This window comes from Balaenoptera ricei, chromosome 19, assembly GCF_028023285.1.
Source record: "Balaenoptera ricei isolate mBalRic1 chromosome 19, mBalRic1.hap2, whole genome shotgun sequence".
Lineage (NCBI taxonomy): Eukaryota > Metazoa > Chordata > Mammalia > Artiodactyla > Balaenopteridae > Balaenoptera > Balaenoptera ricei.
Window position 1 is genome coordinate 16,743,916 of NC_082657.1, and position 25,825 is coordinate 16,769,740.

Sequence of the window (25,825 nt, forward strand, 5' to 3'; positions counted from 1 at the left end):
TTATTATTACCTTATTACTTCCTCTCTTTTTCTGAAAATTCCTACATATTATATATTAGATCTCCTGGACCCTTTAAATAATTTTGTTCTTGTGTGGTTGTCTTCTTATTGTTTTTCTCTGAAGTTTGAGATACTCCTTGCATTTAATTATACAGACCAACAAATTGGTTGTTTATTTCAATTACTTTATTTCAAATTTACATTTGTTGAATATTTTAAAATTATTGATACACATAAATTAAATAATTTTTAAAAATCATTTAATTTAACTAATAAAATTTGTAGCATAGTGGTATCAGAGATCTCTCTCTTTAATAAAGAACTCCTTTCTCTTCCACAAACTCAGTGGAAGCCCCTAATCTAATTAGATGGGCAATTAGAGAACTTCTGAGTTCTCTTGGGAGAGTCATAATGTTTCTTTCTTTCTTTCTTTCTTTCTTTCTTTCTTTCTTTCTTTCTTTCTTTCTTTCTTTCTTTTCTTTCTTTCTTTCTTTTCTTTCTTTCTCTGTCTCTCTGTCTCTCTGTCTCTCTCTCTCTTTCTTTCTTTTTGGCTGCGTTGGGTCTTTGTTGCTGCGCGCAGGCTTTCTCTGGTTGCGGCGAGTAGGGGCTACTCTTTGTTGTGGTGCACGGGCTTCTCATTGCGGTGGCTTCTCTTGTTGCGGAGCACGGGCTCTAGGTGTGCGGGCTTCAGTAGTTGTAGCACGTGAGCTCAGTAGTCGTGGCTTGCGGGCTCTAGAGCGCAGGCTCAGTAGTTGTGGTGCACGGGCTTATTTGCTCGGCGGCATGTGGGATCTTCCCAGACCAGGGCTTGAACCTGTGTCCCCTGCATTGGCAGGCAGATTCTTAACCACTGCACCACCAGGGAAGTCCCGAGTCACAATGTTCTTTTGCAGGCTGCTGGTGGCAGGTTCCCTGCACAGGCTAGACAGGAGGGTCTTGGGAACAGCAGGCAGTGAAAAGCCCACAAATTTTTGCTCCTGAGGACCTATGATGAAGAGAAAGGCAAATGTTTCCTTCTGTTTTGGACACAGTGCCAGGAGTCTATGGGTTTCCTAAGAGCATAGAAATAGGTCTGAGCCACAAACACACACACACACACACACACACACACACACACACACACAAATTGGCTTCACAATTATTGACTGAATATTTGGAATTAATAAAATTCAAATAAATCTAATAATAACCTAACCAATTCCATCACTAGGTCAATTGTTAAATTTAGTATCTGTGAAAATGCAGTCTCCATTGAAAAACAACTTGGAGGTCAGACTTCCCCCATTCCGTGAATTCTCTAGCATGCAAAATTGTTGCCAACAAATCTTAATCAATAGTAAATTAAAGTTATTCATAGTCAAACAGTTTTAATTCTTTTTTTCCATTCAAAAAGCAGCTTGAAGATGGGATCTTGGTGGATTTAATCCGTTGCTCTGCTGGTGAGGGGTGTAGAAAAACTTCCCTGTCCATGGTTCTCCCTAGGCTCAATCTCAGGGATTGGGAGCCCTGCTTCTTTTGCTTCTTCCCCAGGCAACCTGTTGAAAGGGGTGGCTACCCTAGGGTATCTCAAACTGTGGTCCCAGGGCCAGCAGCATGACACCTAGGAGTTCGTTAGAGATGCAAATTCATTGGCCCCACCTCAGACCCACTAAATCAATCTCTGGGGATGTAGCTCAGAAAATTGTTTTAAGAAGCCCTCCAGGAGATTCTGATGAAGCTTCTTCAGTTCTACTGCCCGATCAGCTGGCTGTCTGACCTTTTCCTGGCCTCCCTCACCTCCCCTGCCTCTTAGAGCAAAACCTGGGAGGTTCTTCTAATGGCTAATGGCCACGTCCTCTTTCCTGAAGCACCACCCCCTTCCTCAAGGACATTGGCTACTCGTCTCTAAGTAAAGTACCCCTTATACCTCTTCTCCTGCCACTCCCTCTATGATTCCTGCTCCCTCCATCGCTTTCACTTGACCACCCCTCACCCCCTGCTGTGTGATCTAGGCAGGGTGGAGGGGGTGTATTCAAGACCCACCCCATAGAGTCTACAGCCAATCACCAATAGGAAATATGCTGAGAGAGAGCCCTGCCAAGAAGTATCAACGAGCTGATTAGGAATTAAAATTCAAGAAAAGGGCTGGATGTTGTTCCATATTTAAAGGAAGAGAATTTGAGAGTTCTTGTGAAGTTTAGTCAATCAAGACTTTTTGAGAGAATTGTGGAGAGTCCACACTCTGCATCTCTCTCAAGATTGGTCGTTGCCTGAGACCTTGCCCCCACCAGTACACCCCAAATCCACACCACAAATCCCTTTCCTGAAGTCCCCACTCACTGCATTGTCTTCTGTCCTAATCTTAGGGATTTGGGGGTGGGGTTGTTGTCCCTACTGTGGGCTTCAAGGATCCCAACCGCTTCCTACCACCCCTCATTTGACCTCATAAAATCACATCACCCTCTCATCACCACTGACCAAAAATTAACAGGAAGAATAACTGGGCTAGAACTGAACGTTTTTCTATCTGAGCCAGTTGGCTGAGAATATATGGAATCTGGAGAGTGTGCCTCATCATCATATATATTTGTTTCATCGTTTTCTGCTGATCTGGCAAAGCCGAGGGGAACATCAGACAGAGACCCTCCAAACAAGAAACTTTATAGACAAGGAACACCTCAGGCAATGGACCCACCAGGCATAGGACTCTTCAATGAAGAGACCATCCAGGCAAGATTCCCACCAGCCAATAGATTGTTGAGCCAATAGTATTCACTGCTCACCCAAAGGGGGTCACCACAAAATAGTGGATTTAACTGCTTTTATTCCCTCTAAGCTCCTTTCAATGGGGATTTTATTGTGGAGGAAATCTTGAAACCTTTAGAACCAAGAAATTCTAAGAAGGACCTGTTGGTTTGTGGAGTATGTGTGTGTAATAGAGAAATACATGTGCTTTTCACGTAGGTGAGTTCATGACTGTATTTGGCTTTGACTGTACGTTTGCAAGACTGCATGTGGGCTCAGTTTGTTTTTTTTTTTTTTTTTTTTTTTTTGTGGGCTCAGTTTTGATGGCACATGACATTGTTTGGAAATGTGAAGGCAAGGAGGCATGAGGTCACTCTGATTCCTGACACTGCCCTACTCAGCCCCCACCTCCAGTGCCCACCCTACCAGGCAACAAGGGTCAATGACTTCCCAGGAGGCACAGGGAACCCATCAACCTATCACACACACACACACACACAATTTCGTAGTCAAACATGGCTTGTTCTCACCTGACATTCCTGGGGCCTTCTTCCTCTGTTTCAGAACTGTCTCTGACATGCCCAGAGCCCACACAGTCTGGGCTTTGCTTCTTTCTCTTTCCAGGCACAAGGTCTCCAGACTCTGTCCCCATAAGAAGAGCAGGAACCTGCTGCATCTCACTCTCCATTCTGCTCAGGGCAGCCAAAGAACCTCAGAAATGTATATCACATCATATCCTTCCCCAGCTTATAACCTCTGACAGGTTCCCATAGTACTTGGAATAAAATCTTGTTTGTTCAGTCTACAAGCTTGTAAAATTCTATTCTTGTCCTTGGAATTGAGGATTTGGATGACAATATATCTAGATTTATGTGTGCATGTCTATAAGTGATTCCTCATAAGTACTTTCAGTTTGATTTGAAAACTCAATGTCTTTCTTTGGGTTAGGTGAAACTATTATATTATCCTTTCCCACTGTTCATGGACGTAAAACCCCATGCAGAACCCAGCTGAGGAGGCTCTGTACTTCCAGAACCCAAGGAACCTCTTAAAGACAAAGTCCAGAGGTCAAAGTGAAGCTCTTATAGGGTCCTTGGCACTTGCACCCTTTCTCATTCATTCCTCTAGTTTGGTGCTTCTCAAACTTTAGTTTGCATCAGAATTACCTGGAGGGCTTATTAAAACACAGATTTCAGGCACCACCAGAGTTTCATACTCAGGAAGTCTGGGGGTGGGTAAGAATTTGCTTTTTAAAGAGATTTCCAGGTGATGTTGACACTGCTGGTCAGAGGACCACACTTTGAAAACCACTGTTCAGGTCTGATTCTTCCCCTGGAGGTCCTATCTCCTGGTTTTCTCCATCAAGGCTGGTCATTCTTGGAGCCCCTGCCAATCTCCTGTGTCATGCTGTACCAAAAGCCCCCACCCTCTGCATCTCTTCCATCCTATGATGTTTGGGCTGTCGCTGGAAGGTTGTATCTCTCAGCCATGGCTTTGGTCCCATCTCCAATGGTCTCCCAGAGCAAACATCATGAAGGCACATCTCCCTTCCATCTCCACAGACCAGGAGAGCTAACAAGAACAAGTGGGTCACTGATGAGAACTTTTCCATATGGGTCACTCTGCTGAATATGTCTGGAATCATGAGTGTTCTCCTCATCATCTTACATGTTTTCCACCTTTTTCTGATGGCCTGGAAAAGCCAAGGGAAACACTCACCACAGAATCTTCAAGCCAAGGAACCAGCAGCAGAGACATCCTTCGGCCATTCAGTCTAACTCTCCAAGGGAATGAGCGCAGACACCTCACTCACTTGCTTTGGGTCCTCTCCAGCGCCACACACAGGGCTATTAATTCAAAGGAAAAGTTTTGAGAGGTATTTGTAATGAGGTGGATGGAGTTAGAGTCTGTCATACAGAGTGAAGTAAGTCAGAAAGAGAAAAACAAATACAGTATGCTAACACACATATATGGAATCTAAGGAAAAAAAAAAAGGCACGAAGAACCTAGTGGCAAGACGGGAATAAAGACACAGACCTACTAGAGAATGGACTTGAGGATATGGGGAGGGGGAAGGGTAAGCTGTGACAAAGTGAGAGAGTGTCATGGACATATATACACTACCAAACGTAAAATAGATAGCTAGTGGGAAGCAACCGCATAGCACAGGGAGATCAGCTCGGTGCTTTGTGACCACCTAGAGGGGTGGGATAGGGAGGGTGGGAGGGAGGGAGATGCAAGAGGGAAGAGATATGGGAACATATGTATATGTATAACTGATTCACTTTGTTATAAAGCAGAAACTAACACACCATTGTAAAGCAATTATACTCCAATAAAGATGTTAAAAAAAAAAAGCAATTCAAAATCAAAAAAAAAAAGAAGAAAAAAGTGCTCTTGCAAAAGGGGCAGGTTAGATGCGGGAGGTGATAGGAATACTCTTTAGAAAAAAACTCAAATCCCTCTGCTTGTCAATACCCAAAAGGCTGAGGCCACGCAGGGCACAATCTGCAGTTTGGTCCACGGGAGCACTGAGTGGGCAAGGCAGCGAGTATGAGGAGGCGCCCTCACTGCCTGACTCATGGGAGCAATTAACCATCCTTTTTGGCTGGGGGAGCATCAAAGAGCTGGGATGCCTTCTTGCACAGCAGAGAGAACTCGTAGATCTGGGGAGCGATGAGGAAGGCGTTGGCCACACTGCAGTAGAAAGGAATGTGGAAGGGCACTTGGAGCAGGCTCAGTCCCTGCTGCTGGCCGTAGGACCAGTACATGAAGGGAAAAAGGCGGATCCGACATAAGAAGAAGGTGGTCAGCGTGAGGATTCCATTCACCTTGTACAGCAGGGTGTGCTGCTGCTTTGGCTGAATCGGAACTCTGCCCAGCGACACAAATGGAGTACTCAGTTCTGCCGTGAAGATGCAGCCAGCAAAGAAGTCCCCAAGCTCTCCCCTAAGCCTCTGTGCGACCGGCACAAGGACAAACAGAATAACTGCATGGTGCGTGATCATGAGGCGGTTTCTACTGAGGAAGTTTCGAAAAATGGCGAGGGAATGTCTGCTGCTCTGGTCCCCGGTTCGGTACCATTCACAGAGGTACATGGCGTAGGAGTCATAGATCATGTATGGAATAAAAAACCAGACATATTCTCAGGCAAGCCAGTGTCTGTCGGTGATCACGTGGCTCCAGGAACGGATGATGATGATCCCAGACCCGGTGGCCAACCCAGCCTGCACTGAAGAAACCAGCCTGGTGCCGATCATCACGCAGTCGTTGTGGGTCCAGGCGGGCCGCGCGCGCCGCAGCCCCCAGGTGCAGAGCCCGAAGAGCCCCGGGAAGAAGAGCGAGCCCCAGGCCAGCGGCAGCAGAATGGGTGCTCGGGTTCGGCCGCCTCGCTCGGCGTCCTCGGCGTGGCTCGCTCGGCTCCGCGCGCGCGCGGCTCAGGCCCTGGCGCGGCCCGCCCGCCGCTATTTCTACCCTCCGCCCCCGTCCCCGGCCCCGGCCCCGGCCCCGGCCCCGGCCCCGGCCCCGGCCCCGGCCAGCCGCGACTCTGGCCGCCGGCGGGCGCTGCTGTATGTATGTATGTATGTATGTATGTATGTATTTATTTATTTTAATTTTTGGCTGTGTTGGGTCTTCGTTTCTGTGCGAGGGCTTTCTCTAGTTGCGGCAAGCGGGGGCCACTCTTCATCGCGGTGCGCGGGCCTCTCACTTATCGCGGCCTCTCTTGTTGTGGAGCACAGGCTCCAGACGCGCAGGCTCAGCAATTGTGGCTCACGGGCCCAGTTGCTCCATGGCATGTGGGATCTTCCCAGACCAGGGCTCGAACCCGTGTCCCCTGCATTGGCAGGCAGATTCTCAACCACTGCGCCACCAGGGAAGCCCATGTATTTATTTTTATAAATTGCAATATCACAGTCCCCCTCCATAACAGCTAGGGGAAAAAAGGGAGAAACTAAGAAATTTATATATTTTTAAAGGTGGCAAAGGGCTTTGGATGCAAATAAGTCTAAAAGAATTAAATTCCAGAGAATAAGGAGCCCTTCCTGCTTAAGTGGACATTGGTGGTCACTCCCTGGGGCACTTGTTGAGTCTGGACAAGGGGACGTGGAAGACTGGGCTTACCACGAGCTGAGGGACTCCGTTTGGTAAAGAAAAACCAGTGGAGCTTTAATGGCTATTTAGGGAGACATGAGAGATTAGAAACTAAAGGAGCTGAATGTGTGCAATTGGGTTTTCCTGCCTGCCAGTTTTCCCCATAAGATTTTTCTGAATTCTCGCCAAAATGAGTAGCTGGGGTTGGATTAGAAAGTTTGCCTCACTGGAAGGAGAAGCAATAAACATGATAAGCATGTTTATAGAACATGACAATTTGATTCTAAAGCATTTGGGGGGGGTAGGGATAAATTGGGAGATTGGGATTGACATACACACACTACTATATATAAAACAGATAACTAATAAGGACCTACTGTATAGCACAGGGAACTCTACTCAATATTCTGTAATGGCCTATATGGGAAAAGAGTCTAAAAAAGAGTGGATCTATGTATATGTATAACTAACTCACTTTACTGTACACCTGAAACTAACACAACATTGTAAATCAACTATACTCCAATAAAAATAAAAAATAAGATAAAATAGCGCTTCCCTGGTGGCGCAGTGGTTAAGAATCCGCCTGCCAATGCAGGGGACACGGGTTCGAGCCCTGGCCCGGGAAGATTCCACATGCCGTGGAGTAACTAAGCCCATGCGCCACAACTACTGAGCCCGCGTGCCACAACTACTGAAGCCCACGTGCCTAGAGCCCGTGCTCCACAATAAGAGAAGCCACCGCGATGAGAAGCCCACACACCGCACTGAAGAGTAACCCCTGCTCACCGCAAATAGAGAAAGCCACTCACAGCAACAAAGAACCAAAGCAGCCAAAAATAAATAAATAAAATAAATACATTTATAAAAAATAAAAAATAAAATAAAATAAAACGTATGGGGAAAATCAAAGCCTCTAGAAGAGCTACAACAATCTTGAAGAAGAACATGGTTGGGGGTTTACACTATATAACTTTCAATGCTTACTGTAAGACCTACAGTATGACGGTGTGATATTGGTATAAGTATAGACAAAGAGACCAGTGAAGCAAAACAAAGAGTGCAGACATAGACTAACATATACACAGTCACTTGGTTTAAGACAAAGTTGCCAGTTTAATACAATGGGGTCAGGAAAGTCTTGTCAATTAATGCTAATGAAACTGTGTATCAATATAGTGAAAAAATGAATCTTGAATCCTTCCTTACTTCATACCACATCATTTTTTGCATAATGTCAACCTACAACTGTGCTGTCCAGGATGCTAGCTATGAAATTAATTCAGGATGGATCACAGACCTAGATATGAAAGCTAAAACTATAAAACTCCTATGAGAAAACACAGGAGAGTATTTTTTATAACCTTTGGATAGGTAGACAAGGATTTACTAAACAAGACTCAAAAAAACCTAAGCATAATATTTAAAATAATTGGATTTTATTAAAATTTAACACTTCTTCTTGTGAAGACACCACTAAGAATGTGAAAAGTCATCACAAATTGAAAGAAAATATTTGCAAAAAGAAAAAAGCAAGCAGTTCAACATTTTTAATGAACAAAAACATGAACATGCATTTCACAAAATATAATTTCGACGCGGCCATAGCATGTGCAGGGTGATTAACATCCTTCGTCATTAGGGAAATTCAAATTAAAACCAAAATTAAAAAGACTGTTGTCAACAAATTTTAGTAAGAATATAGGAATCCATCTGTATTCATTGGTTGCAAGAAGAAAACCAATTCTTTTACAGAACAAGAAGCACAGAGTAGCACTGACCTGAAACAAATAGATTGCCAGATAATTCTCCAGCAAAGATGGGTTTATTTGGGATCAGCAGAGAATTGCAGTTGGGGTCTGTGACCATGGCGAGCCATGTGCAAGTCCCCGAAATGCAAGGGAAGCGGGACACTTTTAAGTGGGGAAAAGGAAGTTGGGAAAGCTATAGTAAACAAAGAGCTGAGGGCTTTTCATTGACTGAATCCTTGTCAGGAAAGAAGAGGCATCTTTCTTCTTCCTGTTGGGCTCTGCTATTGATGCAGGGCACAAGAGCGCCCCCTTCTGGTCTTCTAGCTCTACTTGATTAAGATTTCTTTTTACTAATCTTTTACAGTAGGCAGGATCCAGGCACAAGTACCTAGCTCTGTTTTCAGCTTTTCTCCTAGTCCTGCCCTTATATCTGGTTTTGTGGACAAAGCAGACTCTAGATTGTGTAATCTAAGGGAACTTCAGAAGTTGGGTGAGCCCCTGGGGGGAGCATGAGGCGGCACAGCCCTTGAAGTTCACTCTTGCTTGCTGACACTCCACCAAGCAATGGCTCTGGGCAGTGTTGCACAGTAAACCCTTAGTGGTTAGAGGGAGTGATGGTCTCCCTGGGATGTAGCCCACTGGCCAAGAGACACATGACCACCAGCCGTGGGATCCACCAGACGAGAAATACACCAGCCAAGGAACTCTCAGCCATGGAAGGGGGTTCTCATTCTTATTGGCCTGTGTTGGCGATTTCTCTGGTATGAGATGAGGGGCACCGTAGGGCAGTATGATTTCTGCCTACGCGACCCCTACACCTTCCAGCTTCCATGCTTGCAGGGACTGACGAGGGTGACTGCCTAAGATGTGAAGGGCATCGCTAAGTCCATCATCTTAGGAGATCGACACACACATGCACAGACAGATACAGACACACTCAGGTCCCAAGTGGCTTATTCCTGGCTGAGGTTTCCTGTCGCCTTCTCTCTGCCAGATGCTCTCCCTTTCCATATCCAAATCCCACCATGTCCAAGGGACCCAGGGGTCAGGGCACTGCCCCATTCTCTCTAAGAATGAAACTGCCAGGCTCTGTCCTCAGGCAAAACAGAAACCTTCTGGCTTCCACTCTCCATTCTGCTCAGGGCAGCCGGAGAAACCCCACAACCTAAATCAGATTCTCTCCTTCCTTGGCTTAAACCCTCCATGTTCCCATGGCTCTTGGGATCAAACCCAAATCCCTCACCCAGGTGTTCAGGCTCTGCCTTGGTCTGCTCCTCTCCTCTTGCCTCCACACTCTAGCCGCACTGCCTTTGTTTCTGTTTCTGGATCACACAACTCTCTTTCCCACCTCAGGACCTTTGCACTTGCCATCCCCTCTGCCTGGAACTCTTTCACCTTGATCTTCTCATGGCTAGCCCCTCATCCAGGCTTGGATGTCCTCTTCCCAGACAGGTCTTCCTTGACCTCCTCACTCCCCATATCACCTTGTGTCACCCTCCTGGGTCCCTATCCCTTATGTCCTAGTTATTCCCCATAGCCTTTTGTCCTCTCTGAAATCATTTAGTTTATTTATTCAGGTTTTCCCTGTACATCTCCCCATCTCCCCCATGGACTGCAAACTCCGGGAGGACTGCGGCTTTGTCTCTCTTGGTTGCCACTTGGCCTTCAAGAGCAGAGCACTGCCTGGTGCACTGTAGGCTTCCAATACTTCCATGTTAAAAAAAATTACATCCTGCCCTTTGCCTATCAAAGAATCAGCCCAGAATGTACTAGCCAGTACTTGAGGCCCACCCACTTCATTCACTGAGTCAATCAGGAGTTCAAACTGGCAACAAAAACAAAAGCAAATAGTTGAGGACTTTCCTGGTGGCGCAGTGGTTAAGAATCTATCTGCGGGCTTCCTTGGTGGCGCAGTGGTTGAGAACCTGCCTGCCAATGCAGGGGACACGGGTTCGAGCCCTGGTCTGGGAGGATCCCACATGCCGCGGAGCAACTGGGCCCGTGAGCCACGACTGCTGAGCCTGCGCGTTTGGAGCCTGTGCTCCGTAACAAGAGAGGCTGCGATGGTGAGAGACCCGCGCACCGCGATGAGGAGTGGCCCCCGCTCGCCGCAACTAGAGAAAGCCCTCGCACAGAGGCGAAGACCCAACACAGCAAAAAAAAAAAAAAAAAAAAAAAAAAAAAATCTATCTGCCAATGCAGGGGACATGGGTTCGAGCCCTGGTCCGGGAAGATCCCACATGCCACGGAGTAAGTAAACCCACGTGCTTCAACTACTGAGCCTGCGCTCTAGAGCCCGGGAACCGCAACTACTGAAGCCCGCGCGCCTAGAGCCCGAGCTCCGCAACAAGAGAAGCCACCGCGATGAGAAGCCCGCCACTGCAACGAAGAGTAGCCCCCGCTCGCTGCAACTAGAGAAAGCCCGCGCGCAGCCACAAAGACCCAACACAGCTAAAAATAAGTAACTAAATTAAGTTTTTAAAAAAGGCAAATAGTTGAAACCCCACATCTTTGTTCATTGAATCAATCAAGAGGACAGGCAGAGAACAGGGGTGGGGGGGCGTGCCTAAGTAATGCTTCCTTAGTACATTGAACCAACCAGAATCTGGGTCTAAATGCTTGAGACACCGCCCTCCCAGCATCCTCCGTATCAGGGAAGCCAATCACAATAAAGTGGTAACCAACAGAGGCCGCGCCGCTGTGACTCAACTCGCCAGGGCAGCCCCAGGACTAGGATGAGCGGACAGCTGTGGCATTGACTGTGGGTGATGATCGGGAAATAGTGGGGAGCTTAAGGGAGCAGGGAGGGAGTCAGGAGAGGACAGCCAGAGCTAATATGGGATAGACAGGGGGATGATGGGTGTCTGAGTGTCCAGGAGGGAATTGTAGGGTCGCAGGAAAGTTTTTGGGGAAAAGGAAGGGATTTTTCCCCAAAAACTTTGGGGAAAGTTGGAAGAAGGAGGGGAAAGATGTGGGAAGGAGGCTGGAGGTTAGAAAAGAATGGGAAAAGGTTATGGGAGACAAAGAGAAGATTTTAGGGGTCCAGGAGAGGGTTACATGGGATAAGGAGGTTCTTGTGGGACAGGGAGAGGGTTAGGAAAGGACCAGGGGGAGGTTATGGAGTCTCAAGAAGGGGTTCTGGGGGAGACAGGAAGGGATTTATATGAAAAAATTGAAAGTGTATAGAGGCAGGGGAGTGTAGGACAGAGAAGTTATAGGAGGGGGCTATGGGGAGCAGGAAGGGGGTTATGGGGAACAGGGAGGTTATGGGAGGATGGATGGGTTATGGGAGGTGTTATGACGGACAGGAAGAGTGTTACAGGATCAGGGAGAGGAGTGAAGCAGGACCAGGACAGAGTTACAGGATGGGGAATATGAGGTATGTTGCCAAATCTTGGCTCCCTATGCACTGATGCCGAATAAAAATACGGAGACAGAGATTTGGAAGATAAGAGGTAGAGAGGCTTTTTATTTTCTTTGCCAGGCAAAGGGAAGACACAGTAGGCTAGCACCTCAAGAACTGCCCCGCCCCATCCTGGGGAATTACGGAGGGTCTTATAGGTGGAACTCGCAGTCCAGGGTAAGTGATAAGGATCAAAGTGGTGAAGGTCTTGCATTCTTCTTCTTCTTGCAATATTTTTTTTTTTTTTTTAAAGAATGAGTTCATCCTGATACAACTCAAGCCTGATAGTAAGGATTTTTTTTTTTTAAGGGAATGTTATTTATTTATTTATTTATTTTATTATTTATGGCTGTGTTGGGTCTTTGTTTCTGTGCTAGGGCTTTCTCTAGTTGCGGCAAGCAGGGGCCACTCCTCATCGCGGTGCGCGGGCCTCTCACTATCGCGGCCTCTCTTGTTGTGGAGCACAGGCTCCAGACGCGCAGGCTCAGTAGTTGTGGCTCACGGGCCCAGTTGCTCCATGGCATGTGGGATCTTCCCAGACCAGGGCTCGAACCCGTGTCCTCTGCATTGGCAGGCAGACTCTCAACCACTGCGCCACCAGGGAAGCCCTTCTTGCAATATTTTAAAACAGTCACTGCTGGCATCAGGCAGCCTGGTAATTGGGTCCGTTCAACCCTGGGTTACCGGCCTGTGACCTCCTTTCTGAAATGTAAACAGCTACGAGGGGTGATTTGCTACAAGAGAAATCAGCGAGAGTAAATGCTGGGTGCAGGGTACAATTCGTATGGAATCAGAGAGTAATTAGCTTTGTTTAGCTTTGTGAAGGACAAGTCTAGCTACAAGTGTGTGTTAGTAGTAACAGCTAAAGAATAACCAAGCAAGATTGCTTAACTCTTTCAGGCCTGTTTATGCTGTTTCCCCAGCCTGTTCATTGTTGCTTATTTTCCTTGTTTATCAGAAAAGTCTCATTTCTACTTTTGCTGCAACAGGCACAGACAAAGGATTACAGAAGTGACGAGAGGGTTAGAGGGGTGCAGAGAGTAAGTAATCATCTAAAGCAGTGGTTCTCAAAGCCTGGTCCCTAGCCTGCAGTAGCAGCCTCACCTGGGAACTTGTTAGAAATGCACATTCTTGAACCCCCGCCCCAGAGCTAAGGAATCAGCAACCCTGGGGATGGGGCTCAGCTTTCTGTTTCAATAAGTCCTCCAGGTGACTCAGTTGTATGCTCAAGGTTTAGCATCACTGGGCTAAAGTGACCATTTAATTTAACCTCCAAACTGAGCACTTTTTAGACTAAAAGGGGAGCGCTCAATAATTTGGTAGGACCAGGCTTAACTAACTGGACAGCACCGGCAAACCAGGATGCAGCACGTTACTGGAGAGCAGGAATTGGTTTAGGGGGACAGAAGAAACATGCAGGGTTTCTAAGTTACTTGGAGGGTGTTATAGGGCCAGTGGGAGTATTATAGGGAGCCATTGTGGTGTCACAGGGCCCATTTTCCCATAGTGGTGGCCAGGGTCATTGTGGGGCAAGTATTTCCAGCACCCTCCTGTTGGTGGGGTTGGTTCTGTGAGTCCCCGTTACTCAGCATCTGCTGACCTTTCTTGGTCCCTCTGTACACCCCACCCCCTCTGCTGGAGTCCATGGCTGCTGTGGCTGACGTCCAGGCCACAGAGTTCAAGGTCACTGTGATGCAGCCCATCTACAAGACAGCCTTCAACATTCCTGTGAAGGACTACACACTGCTGTCCATTTTTTCAGTTTTCTACTTCTTCCCACTGGGGAAAAAACCTGCCAGGGTTCTCCTACTTGGTGGGTGGGAATGAGCCATAGTTCTGCCTCTGCAGAGCACCCCAAGCCTGCCCCCTGGCCCCTGCCCAGCTCCCCCTCCTCTCTAGTACTAGCCCCAGCCCCTTCTCCATCCCACCCTCCCTGCTACCCTGGCCTTTGTCCCGACCCTGTTCACCATCCTGCTGACCCTGCTTCTTCCCTCAGATCCCCGTGTGCGCCTTCCTACCTGGTCCTGCCCAGGCCCCCTGCACCATCTCACTCCATTGCTTCCTCCTCCCCTCCACCTCATCCTTCCTCCCCTGACCCTGATCGTGGGCTCCAGGTTCTCTCCAGGGGACCCTTCCTTTATTTTGCCCCTTTTTAGAAAAACATCAGCCTGTCTTCACCTCCACAGACATGGAGAGCAAACAGTTTGGAAAACAAAGTCAGAGCAAAGAAAAATTCTAAGTTGGCCTTGGGCTTCAGCAACGTGGCCATCATTCTAGGCCAGTTAGTGCTGCTGTTCATCTTTATGCCACAAGACAACTCAGAACACCCAGCAGAACCATGAGCCGGGAGACCTTTTTGGCATGCCCTGTGCCCCTCACAGTACCAGGCCTTCTTGCCCCCCTGGGAACTTTTGGACTTGGATTTGGACAGTAGTACCCTGTCCCTGCCCCATGGAGGAAGCCTTCCCTCTGCCACCTCGTCCGGGAGCAGTCCGTGGGATGCCTTCTGCGTGATTGTGTATATGTATTAGTGTGGTTGGTATATGCCTTTACACGACCCCATGTACTAACAGCTCCTATTAGTATCCTGGAGGCTTCATCCATTCATTCATTCAACAGGTTATTGCACACTTCCTGTGTGCTAGGCATTGGGCTAGGGCCACAGGACTCAGTGCTGAACAGGACAGATTAGGCCATGACTTCAGAAAATATATGTTATTTTGAGGGAAGTTAGAACATAAATAAGAAGACGCAACTTAACAAGGTTACTTCGGACCATCATAAATAATATAAAGGAGGCTGGAGGATGGGAGGGAGACACGTATGATAATGCGTTCAGGAAAACCTCTCTTTTGGGGGGGGGTTGTGAAAGTTTATTGAAGTATAGTTGATTCACAATGTTGTGTTCATTTCTGGTGTACAGCAAAGTGATTCAGTTATACAGATATATACATATATATACGTATATGTATATATACTTTTTCATATTCTTTTCCATTATAGTTTATCACAGGATATTGAATATATTTCCCTGTGCTATACAGTAGGACCTTGTCATTTATCCATATAATAGTTCGCATCTGCTATTCCTAAACTCCCACTCCATAACTCCCCAACCCCTTGCCAATTACAAGTCTATTCTCTATGTCTGTGAGTCTGTTTCTGTTTCATAGATAAGTTCATTTGTGCCATATTTTCGATTCTACATATAAGTGATATCATATGGTATTTGTCTTTCTCTTTCTGATTTACTTCACTTAGTATGATAATCTCTAGGTCCATCCATGTAGCTGCAATGGCATTATTTCATTATTTTTTATGGCTGAGTAGTATTCCATTGTATATATATATACCGCATCTTTTTTATCCATTCATCTGTCGATGGACATTTAGGTTGTTTCTATGTCTTGGCTATTGTAAATAGTGCTGCTATGAACGTAGGGGTGCATGTATCTAGGAAAAGCCTCTCTTAAGGGGTGACATTTGAGCTGCAGCCTGCCTGAAGCATGAGAAGGAGAAGGCTATAGAATTACCAGGAGAAGAGAGAATCAAGCAGACAGAATACCAAGTGTAATCGTCCCGAGGTAAGAAAGAGTAGGAAAAGGGGAAAAGCCAGCAAGCCTGGAGGATAGCCATGGGAATATGTTAAGAAGTCAGTGTGGAGGGCTTCCCTGGTGGCGCAGTGGTTGAGAATCTGCCTGCCAATGCAGGGGACACGGGTTCGAGCCCTGGTCTGGGAAGATCCCACATGCCGCGGAGCAACTGGGCCCGTGAGCCACAACTACTGAGCCTGCGCATCTGGAGCCTGTGCTCCCCAACAAGAGAGGCCGCGACAGTAAGAGGCCCGCGCACCGCGATGAAGAGTGGCCCCCGCTCGCTGCAACTAGAGAAAGCCCTCGCACAGAAATGAAGACCCAACACAGCCAAATAAGTAAATAAAATAAATTTAAAAAAAAAAAAAAAAAAAAGAAGTCAGTGTGGAATGGTGAGCAGGGAACATATCACCCAGAGCCATGAGGTCATGGTAGCCATGTTCATGGTGTGGAGTTTGGATCTGAAGTGTGAAGGGACGCCATTGGAGATATTAAGCAGGAAAGCACAAGATCTGACTACTCTCTTAAAAGGTCCAAATTCCATGCCTGGAGGATGTAGAAGGTCATGGCAGAACGTTTTCCTCCATAACAATTATGAATAAAGGAATAAACTAAAAATTCATATTTTAAAGTCATCAAAGAACTATGGAATGTAAAGGGTAAAATCTCAAGAAGCTAACTTCCAGTGAACGAAGGATCCATCTTAAGTAAACAGAAATCAGACAGTTTTTCTCCTTTCTGGGGATTTTTGCCAAATGTTGGCACAGGTGGATAAAGGGTTGTGCCTGTGACAGAGGGATTGTTCTGGGGAAAGAGAAATGAGAAAAGCTTTTTAAAGTCAAATGGGCTGGTGTGGCAGGTTGAAGGCTGGAGTGCACAGCCAAATGCATAGCTGAAAAATACAGTATCGGAAATTAAGAATTCTTTTGCTGGCTTAACAACATCCTGGATGCAGTAGAAAATATCAATATATTCAAACCAATTTAATAGAAATTATCCAAACTGAAGCACAGAGAGGAAAAGGAAGGAAAAGGATCACACTGTCTGAGTGCTACCAGACACTATCTAGTTGCCTATCACAGTTGTAATTGGAGTCCTATATGTAGCGGAGCTCTGGTACAGAACAGATTCAATATGTGAAAAGATAATGGCTGAAAATTTTCTCTAAATCATGGAAAAATGTTAATCCAGAGATTCCAGAAGCTCAGAAAGGTCCGGAGAGAAAATCTTTAAAGCAGCTGTATCCATCAGGATTCTCCAGAGAACAGAATAGAGATGAGATAGAAAGATAGAGAGATAGAGAGAGAGGGAGGGTGAGGGAGAGAATGAGATTTATTTTAAGAAATTGGCTTATGTGATTGTGCGGGCTGGCAAATCTGAAATTTGTAGAGCAGACTGGCAGCCTGGAAATTCAAATAAGAGTTGACGTTGTCATCTTTACTCCGAAATGCGTGGGCAGGTCAGCAGCGTGGAAACTCAGGCAGGACTTCTACGTTACAGTCTTTTTTTTTTTTTTTTTTAAATTTCTATTTATTTATTTATTTATGGCTGTGTTGGGTCTTCGTTTCTGTGCGAGGGCCTTCTCTAGTTGCGGCAAGTGGGGGCCACTCTTCATCGCGGTGCGCGGGCCTCTCACTATCGCGGCCTCTCGTTGCGGAGCACAGGCTCCAGACGCGCAGGCTCAGCAATTGTGGCTCACGGGCTCAGTTGCTCCGCGGCATGTGGGATCCTCCCAGACCAGGGCTCGAACCCGTGTCCCCCGCATTGGCAGGCAGATTCCCAACCACTGAGCCACCAGGGAAGCCCTACGTTACAGTCTTGAGGCAGAATTCCAGGAAACCTCAGTTGTCCCTCTTAAGGCTTTAACAGATTGGAAGAGCCCCACCCACATTATGAATGGTAATCTGTTTTACTTAACGTCAACTGATTGTAAATGTTAACCACAGATATGAACTACTGTCACAGTAACATCAAACAACTGGGCACCATAGCCTAGCCAAGCTGATACATAAAATTAACTAACCATCACAGCGGCCACAGAGAAAAGACACCCTGAAGTTCAAGGGAACAAAAAAACCCCCTAAAACTATCTCCTTTATTTTTCTGGTTTTATTGAGGTATAATTGACAAATAAAAGTGTAAGGTATTTATAAAGTGTACAACGTGATGATTTGATATACATATACATTGTGAAAGGATTCCCCCATCCATCACCTCACATATTTATTTACCTTCGTGTGTGTGTGTGAGAGGACATTTATATTTGACCCTCTTACCAAATTTCAGTTATACAATATAGCGTTATCAACTAAGGATTATCTTCTAATCAGAAATAATTGAAACCAGGAGACATTAGAATGACATTTTCAAAGTCCTGAAAGAAAAAAAAAAAACAAAGCTGTGCCTCCGCTCCCATTCCTGATTGGCTGGAAAGACAAGAAGGCATGCATAGCCTAGGAATTCCTATCAGCCAGCTGCTCGTCCAGCCCTATCATCATTTTGTCCTCCTTTCATGATTGGCTGACATGCACAGGGGGTGTGTCCTGGACAGATCCGCTGTCCTGATTATGCTGGCCCTGCCCACCCCTCTGTTCTTTTTTTACCGATTGCCTGACAGTTGGTATGGACTGGCTTACTTTCCTGATTAGGCTGGTCCAGTCCCTCCTTTTTTTTTTTTTTTTTTAAAGATTTATTTATTATTTATTTATTTATGGCTGCGTAGGGTCTTAGTTGCGGCACGTGGGATCTTCGTGCACTAGTTGTGGCATCTGAGTTTTCTCTCTGTAGTTGTGGTGAGGTTCCAGGGCACGCGGGCTCTGTAGTTTGAGACAAGCAGGCTCTCCAGTTGAGGCGCTGGAGCTCAGTAGTTGTGGCGCGCGGGTTTCGTTGCCCCGAGGCATCTGGGATCTTAGTTCCCTGACCAGGGATTGAACCCGCATCCCCTGCATTGGAAGGTGGATTCTTTACCACTGGACCGCCAGGGAAGTCCCCAGTCCCACTTGTTGATTCTCCTCTTCTGATTGACTAGAAGTTGGAGGAAGTCTTATCAAAGATGTTGCATCTCCTCACCACCCACTTCCGGAATTTTGGCTCCCAGATTAGACAGTTAGATCAAGAGACCTGTATCCCTCATTTTGGCTTCTGAACCCCATTCTGAACTTTGCATACTTCTCTATCCAAGAATACTTTTTCTAACTCTATTTTCTCAACTTCCCTGTCAGGCATGGGGAGTGGGGAGTTGGCCTGCCCTAATCATAAAATGCAGCCTTGAGTTCTCACGGTTTCTATCAAACATCTGTGAGTTTTGCCTTTGACTCCTCCAGCCATGCCTTCATTCAGCAAATAGTGAACCACCTGCTGTGTGCCAGGTTCTGTTTTGGGTCCTGGGGGCTCTCAAAAACGCAAGACGCTGCTGAACCCACCCTCCTTCATGAGGCTCCCTTATCCTTTGTCTCCTGAGCACCTACCCCCGCCCCTTTCCTGGTTCTCACAGCTCTCAGACTGTGCTTTCATCTTCTTTAATAGTGTGCTTCCCAGAGCTGTGTCCTGGCCCTGCCCTCCCCTCCTTGCCCCCCAATGTCCCCCCACCCCAGAATACAAGGACCACGGCGGGCAGGACCATGACTGTTTTGTTCACTGCAAATCTCAGTGCTCAACAAAAAGCTTGGCATGTAGTAGGTGCTCAGTAAACATTCCATAAATCATTGAATGGAGGTTGGTTTTCATGTGAGGCCTTTTTGTCAAATGGTGTCTGGTGTGATTCTGTGTATCCGCAAGTCTGTGAGGACTCTCCAGCCAGGCTACTTGTGTTCAAATCCTGGCTCTGCCACTTATTAGCTGTGTGACCCTGGCCAAGTCATTTAACTTCTCTGCCCCTCAGTTTCTTCATAGTAAAATAGCAATAAAAACAGTACTTTCCTGATGAGGTTATTGTGAGGATGAAACGAGCTCACACGTATAGTCACTGAAGACAGGGCTGAGTGCGATAAGTTCTCAGTGAGTGTCAGCTGTTATCCTGGGTTTCCGGACGTTGTGTCTGTGTGTGTCTGTCCCTCTGTTTTATGTTGGGGACATGTGTCTTTGGTGGACAAAGAACATCATCCCAAGGCAGGACCACGTGTCCATGTCAGTATTTGTGACTATGATGGCTGCTGCATACTGTTGAGTGTCCCAGGGACCCGAGATTTATTCATTCAACGAAAGTTTGTTGTGTGCCCACTATTTGCTATTCTAGGCACTAGGGATACATTAGTCAAAAAAAAACCAACCAAACAAACAAACAAAAATAGGCATGAGGTGAGCCTGCCCTCATGGAGCTCACATTCTATCAGGAGGATTCAGAAAATACAGAAGAACCCAACAAATAAGAAAAATTACATAGGTTAGAAGGTGATCAATGCTATTGGTGGGAGGCAGTGGAGAAGGTGATGGAGATGGAGAGGGCAGGAGGGAGACCGCGGGTTACAATTTTAATTAGGTTAGTCAAGGGGTCTCACTGGGAAGACAACAGTTGTGTAAAGACCCGATGGTGGGAGAGAGGGGGCCGTGCAGAATCTGGGGGAAGAGCATTCCAGGAAGAGGAAATAGCAAATACAAAGGCCAGGAGGCAGGATGCTGTTCACTGTGTCTGAGGCACAGCAGGGAGGCCAGTGTGGCTGGTGTGGACCTGGGGGGGGGGGCGGGGGGGGTAGGGGGAGGAGGTGAGGTCAGGGAGGCAACAGGGCAGCTCACCAGGACCTCGGGTCCCAATGTGAGGACTTGTCTTTTAGCTGGAGTGAGGTGGAGCCCCAGGAAGGCTCTGAGCCAGGAGGGCCCTGGTCTGACTCAGGGGTTCACAGGCTCCCTCTGGCCTCATGTGGGGAGCAGATTGTGAGGGCGGAGATGGGAGTAGGGAGATGGGGGAGGAGGCTGCTGAGAGCCCAGACAGGAAGGGATGGAAGTTGAACCAGAGTGGGAGCAGAGAAGGGAGAGATGGTTGGATTCGGGATATGATTTTAAGATCCCAGATAAGGAAGCCTGGCAATTTCCTGAGGACAGTTGACCTTTGCACTTCTGGACAAAGGTGGGAAAGGAGCAGAACACAGGAGACCTGGCTGCCAGCTTAGCCAGGCTGGGGCGACCTTGCCCCTCACTCCTTGACCCACTGCCTGCTCCTCTGCCAGCTGGAAGAAGAAGGGGAAGCAAGGTCCCTGCCTGTTGGGCCCCTAGCATCAATCTTCCCAGGGTCTGGAGTGGGGGATGCAGGTGGGGGAAGGGTGACCTGCCCAGGAGGCGAAGGGCATTGCTGAGTCCACTATCTTATCAGAGACCAAACACAGACAGAAAGTCAAGGTCACAATGAGTCCTTTCACTCAGCAAACACTTCCTGAGGCCAGCCTGGGTGGTGCAGGCACAGAGTGGTGACTGAGGCATCCTGGATCCCATCCTCTGAGTCCAGCGGGGAGATGAAATGTCACCAAATAGCGACAGCCCAGACTGGTCAGGCTTGTGAAGGAGGAATTAAGGGTCTGAGTGGTCAGGGCTGGGAAAGGGAAGCCTAGGGGTCTGTGGGAGCCCAGGGTGGGTACCTGACCCAGCCTGGCGGGTTGTCCCAGAAGATTTTCTGGAAGAAGGGACATCTGTGCTGGAGCAGGAAAGACAAGAGGTAGTTGAACGTGGGGAGGACGCAGGGCGAGTGTTTCAGGCAGAGGAAATTGCACGTGCCGAAGTCTTGAAACGATTGTTTTTTTTTTTTTTTTTTTTTGGCCTCGCTGTGCGGCTTATGGGATCTTAGTTCCCTGAGAAGGGATCGAACCCACGCCCTCGGCAATGAGAGCGAGGAGTCCTAACCACTGGACCGCCAGGGAATTCCCTTGAAATGATCGTTTTGACAAGCGGACATCCTAAAACATGAAGGGGAAGTGGCACAGGGGAAGAAGGAGGGACAGCCAGGGGTTTGATTCCAGCAGGCCTTGTAGGACACTGAGCCCCTAAGAGTGTTTGTGGTCACGATTCTAGGAGACTCTTGTTCAAATTCCCCTGAAAACCCACTCAAATGTTCGCCATCCATTTAATAGTCTGTCCTGTAACAGTCAGGAAAAATTTTTTCAATTCTGACCATTAATTGTTCTAAAAAATTCTCCATGATCCGTGTGCCCCAGGCTCAGAGAAATCTTGCCCACCGTGCTGAATGGATCGTGTCACGCTTGCGAGATTCTTGTGAGAAGTCTTTGCCCCCGAATGGTGCCGGGAGTTGCCCGTCCCCTCCCCACATGGCACAGTCCGCCCCGGCGCCGCTTCAAGTGCCAACGTTGGCGCACCTCCCGCTTTATCCAGATCCTGCCTGTGGGCAACCGCCTGTGTCCACTCCTGAGACAGGGTTAGGGTTGCTTGGACACGCAATGAAGGAATAAATGCGCAAGCAAAGATCCTCCAAAGACACAGAACTTGAAAGCTGTGTACCATCTGAAGGCTGTGTAATCAGGGGGGCTGAAAAAAAAATATTTAACTGGGCACTGACCAGTCAGAATGGATGAGGCCCTGAGGCTAGAGCAGGGTCGGGCTGGGCCGGGTGTGGAAGGTCTGGGGGCTCAGGCAGAGGCTGTGTTTCCACTGTTTGAATCACCAGTCCAGCTGAGTGCCAACTGTGACTGTGTCAGTGTTTTGAATAGAAAATAAAGAGATCGTAGAACAGCCCTGTAGTCATTACCTAAGCCTCTTGATATCCCCCAAATGTCCACCCCGTTCCAAACTGCTTGAAGACTCAAAACTAAAGCCCGCCCTGACATGATGCAGGACACACATCTCGGCTGTGCTTCGGCCAATCACGAGGAACCATCGGCAAACCCAAACCGGGGGATATTATACAAAATAACGGAGATAGCTTCCAAAATGTCAAGGTCATGAAAGGCAAGGAAAGACTGGGGAAATGTCACAGATTGGAGGAGACTAAGGAGCCAGGACGACTAAATGCAAAGTGTGGTCCTGGATTGGATCCTGGACCAAGAAAATGACAGGAGAGGAAAAAATGGGGAAATTCAAATAAATTCTCTAAGTTAGTTAATAATGTCATATCCATGTTAATTTCTTGAATTTGATCATTGGACTGTGGTTATGTAGAAGAGTGTCCTTATTCATAGAAGACACATGCCTAAGTATTTATGGATAAACAAGCATCCTGTCTCTAACTTACTCTCAAATGATTCAGCCAAAATCTATCTATCTATCTTTCTATCTATCTAGCACAGATCTGGTCAAGTTGTTAAATTTAGGTGAAGGGTAGGCAGGAGTTCATTTTACCATCCCTGTAACTTGTAGGTCTAAAATATTTAATATAAAGCATTGAAAATTAACATAACAAAACTAAGAAATGAGAAAAACAAATGAGACAGGGACCAGAGAAGGAGAGTCCCTGAGTTTTGACAGAGGTCTGCACAGTATCACAGGTCAGCCCTCTGCCTCCAGTGATGGTGCCTCGGTCTCTCCATCTGTGACTTAGGTTGTGGGCTTCCCTAGTCTGTGAAGGCATGACTGCATATCTGCCCCAGGCCCTGGACACAGCGAGGGGCACCAGATGAGTTCCCAATGACTGAGACTTCCTGAGGGCCTGGCCGGTGCTGCAAGTTTGCTAGTGAATGTTCCCAACCACTCGAAGAGATAAATCCTGTTTCAATCCAACAGTGACTATTGAGCATCTATTGTGTGTCTGAGAGCACTGTTCTGAGTGCTGTGTATACAGCAGCAAACACAACCAAGTCCCGGTCTTCCTTCTCATGGGACAAGACTGACACCAAACCAATGAGATACAATGTCAGGTTGGGATAAAGGGTGTGTGTAAACAGAGTGAGGGGATGGAGCCTGATGGGGATGCAGTAGTATAACCGAGGACTCTCTGAAGAGGTGACATATGAGCTGAGACTTGGAGGTGAGAAAAAGCCATGCTGACATCTAAGGAAGAGGGTACCAGGCAGAAGGAACTGCAGGTGCAAAGGTCCTGGGGCAGGAATGACCTTGGCCTGTACAAAGCACAGCAAGGCCAGTGCCAATGGCTTGGCAGTAGAGACAGCTGGGGCAGGTGAGCTGGGGCCAGAGCTTGCAGGAACGATTTTGGAGTTTATTCTGATTGAGAAGGGAAGCCCTTGAAGGGTTGTAAGCAGAGCAGTAACACAAGCTGTTTTACACGTGTGACTAAGAGAGAGAAGCCCCCAGTGAACGAGTGGACTCATTGTAAGGGCAGTGAGTGTGACTTCAGCCCTGCCTCCTCTCTTGGGGTTTCCTGTAGCTGGGTGGTGGTGGGGAGAGGCTCCAGCTGCTCCCAGGTGACCTGCCCCAGAAGAGAAGGACATCGCCAAAGCAATTATCTTATCAGATCTACCCACACTTGCCCCTGGAGACACGTCCACCCTGTGAGGCCCAAGCATGAGAATATCAAGGACCTGCCATTCCACCAGGCCAGCCCCTCACAGTTGCCCATGGAGATCCCTGCCTGGAGTGGTTTCGAGGGGGTTCCCAGACCTCAAACCTGGCACTAAGCACCAAGTTCAAAAGTCCTTTCCCTACTTTGCACTGTGGTTTCCCCACCTGGGCAGGTTGGGGTGGGGACAGGGGAATGATTGAGGGCTGTGATGGCTGTAGCCGGAGTGTGGCATGCCTCTGGGGTCCTCTGAGCCTCAGTTTCCCCCTCTGCACAATGGGAATAATAGTGCTGCCTTCACAGGGGTTTCTTGCAAGGACCCATGAGGTCACATATGTGTAGTACCTGGCACATGTTTGGCACTGCTGCTGTGAAGTGTGAGTGTTTTCATTGGCGGTACCATATGAGAGCCAGGCTCCGGGGTCAAACCTGGGCTGGAATCCTGTCCCTGATACTTAGTCATCGCAACCTTAGGCAAAGTCCTTGACCTCTCTGTGCCTCAGTTTCCCCATCTGTACAATGGGGGCTAACAAGAGAACATAACTTTGCAGGGCTGTAGTGAGGAGCTAAGGATGCATTCAAGCAAAGCACACAGGGCAGACCCAGCACTGAGCAAGTGTCCCCTGAACGACAGCTATTACAGCGCTGCCGTGAGCACCCTCTCCCCACCCCTCCCCCAGGGGTCTGGCGCCTGCTGTTTGGCTTAAAAGAGGACACTCTGCAGCCAGTCTGCCTGGTTCTGAGTCCTGCCTCTCACGTCCTAGCTTGGGGACATGGGCAAGTGACTTCACCCCTCTGTGCCTCAGTCTCCCCATCTGTAAGGGGCGTGGGTAAGAATGGCACTCACCTCAAAGGGTAGTTGTGAGGTTAAATAAATTAATATGTGAAAGCCCTTAGCACAGTGCCAGGCACATAATGAGCACCATATGTTTGCTATTCCTCTTGTTAGTACGGCTATTCCCAGTGGTTCGCTGATCTCAGTGACAGGTTGCGATGGGGTCCGGGCAGGTAGAGCAGCCCAGTAGGGAATGCCCAAGCTGCCCAGGCCTGGAGGTCACCCCAAGGAGCCCCGTGATCAGCTGTAATCAGGTCCGCCCTGCTCCACCTCCTCCCTCCCTGGGTATATCAGGGCTGGTCCAGATCCCAGGTTCCGTCTCCGGCAAAGGAGGGTGGCTGCACCGGGCACCATGGGGAAGGCAGTGAGTAGGGTCAGGGGTCGGGGGGTGGAGGTTGGAGGCAGGGGTTCCAGAGGGACCTGATGCCTTCCCCGTCTCCCAACCCCCAGGAGAATTACGAGCTGTACCAGGTAGAGCTGGGTCCTGGTCCCAGCGGGGACATGGCAGCCAAGATGAGCAAGAAGAAGGCGGGCAGTGGAGGGGGCAAGAGGAAGGAGAAGCTGGAGAACATGAAGAAGGAGATGGAGATTGTGAGCAGGGGCCCCAGGGGTCCTGGTGGGGTGGGGGGCTGGGTGGGGCTGGGCAAGGGCAGGGGTGGGGGCCCTCGAGACGGACAGTGAGTGTTGTGCCTCCTCCATGCAGAACGACCACCAGCTGTCAGTGCCCGAGCTGGAACAGAAATACCAGACCAGTGCGACCAAGGTGAGCTGGGGCAGAGGGAGGGGTGGGGGGCGCGGGGTGGTGGAGAGAGAGAGAGAGAGAGAGAGAGAGAGAGGGAGGGAGGGAGAGAGAGGGAGAGAGAGAGGGGGAGAGAGAGAGAGAGAGAGAGAGAGAGAGAGAGAGAGAGAGAGAGAGAACGCATTAGAAAGGGCCAAATAGACCAAACAGAGAGAGAAGGTAAGAGAAGCAGATAAAAAGAGACAGAAGAGAGACAGAGACAGAAGGAAGAAAGACACCGAGAGAAAGGTGGGAGA

At 48.0% G+C, this 25,825-nt stretch overlaps 1 protein-coding gene and 1 pseudogene across 3 annotated transcripts in view; one reads left to right on the forward strand and one right to left on the reverse strand.

The window, feature by feature from the left end:
- Nucleotides 1–25,825, forward strand: part of ATP4A (ATPase H+/K+ transporting subunit alpha) — a 100,169-nt gene that overhangs the window by 61,923 nt on the left and 12,421 nt on the right. For 2 of the 3 annotated variants that reach the window (XM_059903959.1, XM_059903960.1), the window contains exons 3-4: nt 25,241–25,381; nt 25,494–25,553. In XM_059903959.1, the coding sequence (XP_059759942.1) occupies nt 25,292–25,381; nt 25,494–25,553 (150 nt within the window). In that variant the 5' untranslated portion in view covers nt 25,241–25,291. Of the gene's footprint in view, nt 1–25,213; nt 25,382–25,493; nt 25,554–25,825 lie in introns of those variants that run through there. The other variant, XM_059903957.1, reaches the window with a different exon arrangement.
- LOC132352938 (TLC domain-containing protein 3A-like) lies at nt 5,316–13,099 on the reverse strand (annotated as a pseudogene).